The 6,592-nt window shown below is 36.6% G+C and overlaps 1 protein-coding gene across 2 annotated transcripts; it reads right to left on the bottom strand.

The window, feature by feature from the left end:
• Window positions 1-288: 288 nt before the first annotated feature.
• LOC112764136 (probable pectin methyltransferase QUA2) lies at window positions 289-5,871 on the bottom strand. 2 transcript variants are annotated; one of them, XM_025809672.3, is made up of 9 exons: window positions 5,355-5,871; window positions 3,872-4,747; window positions 3,659-3,791; window positions 2,985-3,225; window positions 2,445-2,658; window positions 2,129-2,304; window positions 1,703-2,006; window positions 1,086-1,224; window positions 289-896 (listed from the first exon to the last, which is right to left on the bottom strand). In XM_025809672.3, exons 2-9 carry the CDS (start codon window positions 4,579-4,581, stop codon window positions 738-740), a joined length of 2,076 nt encoding a protein of 691 aa, XP_025665457.1. In that variant the 5' UTR covers window positions 4,582-4,747; window positions 5,355-5,871; the 3' UTR covers window positions 289-737. The 2 variants fall into 2 exon arrangements, with proteins under 2 accessions (XP_025665457.1, XP_025665456.1); XM_025809671.2 differs by having other exon boundaries at window positions 3,872-4,741; window positions 5,355-5,745.
• Between the last annotated feature and the right edge of the window lie 721 nt (window positions 5,872-6,592).

Consider the following 6,592-nt stretch of genomic DNA (forward strand, 5'->3'; position numbering starts at 1 on the left):
ATTTCTTTGACAAATTTTTTTATTTGGTCTAAAAAAAATCAAAGAGTTAACCTTCCATAATGACAGAATAAAACACAGTCGTTATCAATTAATGTATCTAACCAATCTAACGCGAGGTGAATCCAAATTTCTCCAATATGAGAAACTCATTCTATTTAACAAATAAAGTCGCATGTATTAATTTAATATGCAAAAACAAAATGAATATAGAGGATTTCTCTCAGCACTTGACAAACTATCCCGTTGTTACCAAGCCTTTACAAGGTACATTTCAAGGACACTACAAAATGGCATTTGAAGAGGAATAATTCTATAAATATAAAGTGGAATTGATGCAGAACATTATCATAATTTATACACCACAATAAATAGCAGTAACTTATTCTATAACCATCACCCAATTTAATTTTGTGTATCTATAATCAAACATATATCATAGAAAAGTAAATCTACCAGTATACTTTTTTCATATCAGCTCCTGCGACTTCTTTGGTAATTACATTGGCCCTATGCACACCTTACGGCTACATAGGAAATGTACAAGGATTATACTATTTCCTCTATATTTTCTTTCTTTATTCCCCCCTTCCTCTTCTTTTTGGCATCCTGTGTCCAAAATTTTTTCAATGCCCAATTTTCTATGGTTGAGATTTTTATGATAATACAAAATGAAAAACATTTCATGGGTGGAATGAATATATATGAATATTATTGCCCTTCAATTCAATATTCTTGAATTAGCTTGATTGTCTCTTGTAGAAAGGTTTCTGGCAGATCAGCAATCTTTGATCACTGTCACTTTCGGTTTCAATCACCCTTGCATCCCACTTCAGCTGAGTCGTTAGAGCTCTTGCTGATTCTACTAAAGGAACTGTATCTCGAATGATAACCCAACCCTGCAAACATAATTAAATAACCAATATCAGCAGCTTCACAATCATATTATATTACATAATAATATGCAGTGATCATGAGAACCGTTTTAACTCTTTGAACTATCATAGATACTCTCAACAATAATGAAAGCAACAAAAAGGAGGGAAATTCCCATGGACAAGTAAAATCCGAATATTTAGTTGACATACCTCTGGGCGAAGCAATCTGTCAATTTCAATGAACAGATCAAGCATAGTGCATCTGCGGGGCTTGGCGAATTCAAGGGATAAAAGTCCTGCTGCATGCACCAAGTCATAGGTTCTAGGGTATGATGGAAATGCCTCACACCTACAAACCACCGAAAAATCATGTTTGTACAGAAACTACAATTTGCTGAAAACTATTCTTCATAAGAACTCATCAAAATCCTGAGCAGTGCTGGTAATTGGAAAAAAAAATTTCAAAAGAATAATGCACCATGTAAGAATTGATTTGTCTGTTATAATGAAGTCTCACTAAGGAAGAATTCAGCAGTGCATCTAAACCAGATGCAGCCAACAAAAAGGGATTGATGGAAGAGAATCACGATATTCACATTTAGAAATGAGAAATGTTAGGGGCAAACACTTTTTAACAATATTAGCCAATACTTTGAGCTAACACTTTATTTTTATACTATTAGGATTTAGGATTAAAGGTTTAAAATTTAGTATAAAAATACCTTTGTAGGCCAAGTGTTGGTCAAAGATAATAAATTTTTTTAGTCATGTAGTATTGCTCTTCAAGAATAGTTGAATAAGAAGAAAGGTAAGAGAGATTAAAATACCAATCATGCAGAATGCCAACGAAACCTCTGTCCTGGATCAAAGGAAGATGGTTTGGCCCACTCATTGAAACCACATTCATGACCCAGACAGACTTTTTAGCTTGCAACAATGCCAAATTGAAACCACCAAACTCGGCATTCATGTCGAGCACATTCCTGAACATGTTGTAAGGAGGTGATGGGTCCTCTTCGCCCGGCCTCTTCGGATGATCAGAAAATATTAAAGGCGACAGGAGCGACCAATAATTGTTGACTGCTGTTTTCCAGCTATCAGTGTCCTCGGCAAGTTCATCAGACTGCAACCCTGACATATTTAAACATGGACAGTGTAAGTCCAACATAACTATTCGATTCAGCAAGGTAGTACAATGAAATCACTTTCCCTAAGAGCTCAATAGATAAGAGTTTGAAGACAGTAACAATTACCATGGACTGCAAGCTCGTTCTTGTTCAAGTTAGCTCGAGAAGGCCACGTTTCTCTTTTTTCAATTGGAATCCAACGGCTATTCTGTGTTCCTCCTATGCAATTTTGCAGTACTCGATAATATGGAGTCTCTATATCACGACTTTTACCACACAAAGAAGGACCAGAACCAGGCTTTCTGGTTGTAAAAATAGGCAATGCTAAGAATCAGGACCATGTTGAAATGGTAAGCAAATGTATACACATGGCATAAAATCTATTTACCAGAAACCGCTTCTAAGGATATGGAAATCGTAAATGCATGTACTGTATTGTTACCTTGAACTATAGCAACTCTTTTTACTAGTTTTCTTCCATACGGCAGTTTCATCTTGCTGGGACAACATTTCCCAGCAAATACTTTGTGCAAAATCCTGTACAGACTTCCACCTTTTCTGACTCTCTTTGTTTCGAGCATTTGTAAGTGGCGATGTCCAGACAAAGTATCCACCAGGTCTTAGAAGCCTATCAGCCTCAATCAAGAAAATGCCACCTATACCAAGAATTGTATATCAATAACATTACAAAGTGCCAGGAAATGAACAAAATCCAACATAAAAGTCATGATCCGAAGCTGTAAAAAATCATCAGATTCCCAGTTCCAACGTCCAAAATGGATAGCCAGCCAAAAGCTTATTAATGAATCAAACAAAGGATTTCAATTCAAACGTGACTTTATTTTCTTCTTTGAATGACATTGAGTAATAAATCATTTAGTTTTGAACCACATAAATATTCTAGAAATAAATGTTTCTGGAATAAACATAAAAGAAGCACTCATCAACAAAAAATAGCATGGGTTGAAAATATGAAAGATACCTTTCTGGTCCCAATCAATGCCACATCTTGCACAGTGTAACATATCAAAGGACAGCGATGGATATGGCAACTGTGTTGAAGTGAAAGAAGCAACCATGGCTGGAAGACCCCTCTCAAGTGTAAGCTGAACTTGACTTCCTGAAGGCTCATAGTTTGCTACGCACATCGTCAAAAGTTGACTCTGAAAGAGGTGCGCACCAAAGCTACCATAGCCACAGCCAATATCCAGTATTGTTCGAACCTAAAAATTTTAGATATTTTAGGATGCTAATATCTCAATAAAATAACATTTCCGGCGCATAATAGTGCACACTATGAACTCGGTTCAAACTCAATGCCATCGTAAACTATCAGAAAAATCTAGCAGAAATCCTATCAAGATCAATATAAGGTTATCATTTCAACATTCATTGATTATTAAGTGAAGATAACAATGAGATCCTTAATATATAAATAATTTTAATACTATTATTGTTAGAATCAGCTTAAAGTCATCAGAACACTGTCTTACTCAGCACACTTAAGTAGCAAATTAGAGGCAATTAAGTATGCTGAATTCTATTTAAGCATGTGTCAAACTCATGAAATACAAATACGATGGATTAAAGTACCAAAAAGTTCAGGCAACAAACACTGAATCTATCCATTTCAACAGATAGGACAAATGAATTTACCCCGGCTTGTAGGAAGCTAGACTCATTTCTAAGTCCAACCATTTCCGCAATTTGATGCGAGTAGTCTTCGACGCCATCAAACATGAGAGAAGCCGAGCGAAAGGAAATTTGCTCTTCATCAAGCATCATCATCCTGCATCCACAAATGAAAATTTCAGTACCTCAAAGATAGCATCATTACCATAGTGATTAGAAAAGATTCACATCAATCACCTCTTTGTCAAGCTCCCAGAAGAAAGAACCTCCTGTGCAGTGATTTTCACATTAGCTACCCATATAACATCTCTTCCAGTAGGCCACCTAAGCGGAATCTTATAATTCACCGGCGTAAGCACCAAACAATTTTGCCTGAGCTCGCGGCCACATTGCCGATCAAGCTCATTGCCATCAGAATTTCCCAAAGCCAAGTTCTCAGAAACATTAAAGCAAGGAACATAGTTCTCAAACTCCTGAGAACAAAATTCCAATTCCTTTAACTTAGCAGGACCGCGAGTAAACTCACCAATATCCAACAAATCCGAAACAAGCCTCTCTTGGAGCCTCCTGTAACCATGGTAAACATGACCCCTCGACGAGGAAGAAATCGACAATGTCCACCAAAAGGATCCAGTAAGTGCAAGAACAACTATGAGCAGCAAACTGAACTTCAAGAAATGCAACAAGTTAAGCCGACTTCTTGGGGACCCAACAATGAATGGATCAGAAGCAAAACCATTGTCTGTGATGTTGCCATATTTTGAAGGTGAATTGTTACTATTATTATTATCTGCAAAGAGCAGCCTCAAAGGGAATCTAAGCGATAAAGAAGAAGGGCTTTGATCTGAGGGAGCCTTTTTATCCAAATCTTCTTTTTCTGTTTTCTCTTTGGATTGGGAATCAGGGATCTGAATCCCAGAAACACCTCTCTGAAGAGGTCTTGACATTGATTCAATGACCAAACCCAAAAACAGTTGCAAAAAGAAGCCTCAACTACTTAAATAAATGCTATATGGTTAGAACAATATATGGATGGATACACCAAGAAACCAATGGAAGTGTGTTATTTCAGCACCATTCACCACTGCCACTAGCGCAAACGCAAACCTGAAACTAAAATTAATTAATTAATAAATAAATTAGAGAAACCGTGTGAATCTTGAAGTTGTTCAATCAGAACAGAGTAAGAGTACTTTCAAAGCAAATTCAGAATATTTTGAAATAAATAATTGTTTTATACAATTATTATTTTTTTAGTTTCACGTAAGAGAATTAAAAACAAGGGAGTGAGGACAAGGAAGAGCATTAATTAAATCACCGCACTAGATCCCATCACGGACCACCAGTGCTGAAATGGATATGTACCAACAATCATAAAAACCAACCCGTAAAAAACGTTGAAAATTAAATAAAAATAATAATAATAATAATAACTTGACTACTTGAGTTGTAATCAAAAGGTAAAGTTTTGGTACTATGAGTTGGTAGATATTAACAGAACAATGATAGAAAATACTTTTGCAGTTGAAGCTAGCAAAGGTAGTTCAACTTCAAAAGTAGTAACTGAATTTCAAACTCCTTTCATTTGACAAAAGAAGAGCGAATTCAGCTTCAGTACGATCTAACAGAAAGAGAAAAACGCAAAACCAATTTGGTGTGAGATCAGATCAAATGAGAAACAGAAGAAATGAAAGGAGAAGTGAGTGAGCACAACCACTACCTCGTTGAGAGAAAGAGAATGAGGATGCGTGTGAATTTTGTGGTGCTTGTTGTTGGGTTGCTTGTGGTACAAATTTACAAAAACGAAGACACACAGCTCATGATGTTCCCTGCTCTCTCCTCTGGCTCGGTGTCTATTATGGCTTTGGGTTTTGGGTTCACTCTGTAGGATCAGTGATTGGTATTTCTTACTTTCCTCTCTGTGTTTTTACTGTGTGTCTCTACGCACACGCTTTAATATGTGGAGTGATTACGGTGCTTAGGAAATTAAAGGGAGAGTAAAGGGAAAACTGACAGATACTGAGACAGTGTGTCAATGAGCATGAATCAGATTTTGTACTGATTCGATCGGCCACCCTGACAGAGGCTGCTTTTTCGGCTTAATATATTGTAGGAACAAGGAAGGGCTTCTTTCTTATTTAAATAATTTTTTTTATTTTTTATTTTTGTGGAGATTTTTTTATTTAAATTAATAAAATATAACATTTATGGAAACAATTAATCTCAAAATCTAATTCATTTAACCTATCAAATCCAACCAAGTAGTTTTAACTTAATTAACCTCCACGCGTTATTATTTCAAAGGTGACAAGGAATAAATCTAGTTGTGCCCTCTAAGCACTACGAAACCATGACCTTCGATGAGGTCTCTACCATAGCCCACCAAATCGAGGCCTCCACTAAAGCTTACTACAAAACTATGGTTGCTCTCTCTCTCTCTCTCTCTCTCTTAATTTTATTAAGCTCAAAATCATTGTCTTTAGCACCATCGTATTCTTCTTTCCAAGGTCAAAGACGGGGATAATGTCGTTGCTGATGTCAATGTCATCGAAGAGGATCGAGATGGAGGTAGGATCATAGGAGAATGAGATGTGTTCGTTAGGATTTGTGGCGGTTATGCTAATCGCAAATGTTGAGCTGAGTGTGGAAGAAGCAGTAAGGTTGAGGTACGAGAGTGTGAGGGACGTGACAGTGAAGTTAGGGCAATGGGTTGGTTCCTGAAGCTTCAATTGTAGACCTAGAATTGTTATTGTAATTTAAATTGTGGTGATTGTGGCAAAATACAGTTATATGGGAGAGGTGAGAGTAAAGGAGTAGATCTGGTGGGATAATAAATTTTGCATTGGAGGTGGTGGTGGTTGTGGAATAAGTTACGACCTCAATAAAGGAATTCAACAATGAATAATTTCAGCAACAAGAAATAGATCAAATTAATAATCCAACACTTAGCACCAAAAG

The sequence above is a fragment of the Arachis hypogaea genome, chromosome 17 (genome assembly GCF_003086295.3).
Source record: "Arachis hypogaea cultivar Tifrunner chromosome 17, arahy.Tifrunner.gnm2.J5K5, whole genome shotgun sequence".
Taxonomy (NCBI): Eukaryota; Viridiplantae; Streptophyta; class Magnoliopsida; order Fabales; family Fabaceae; genus Arachis; species Arachis hypogaea.

Excerpts from the sequence above, each read along its gene's own strand:
- LOC112764136 (XM_025809672.3), bottom strand. The coding sequence starts at position 4,581 with ATGTCAAGACCTCTTCAGAGAGGTGTTTCTGGGATTCAGATCCCTGAT. Across the intron at positions 3,226-3,658 it reads CTAGCTTCCTACAAGCCGGG|GTTCGAACAATACTGGATAT; the intron begins GTAAATTCATTT and ends TAAAATTTTTAG. Across the intron at positions 2,659-2,984 it reads CATTGATTGGGACCAGAAAG|GTGGCATTTTCTTGATTGAG; the intron begins GTATCTTTCATA and ends TTCTTGGTATAG.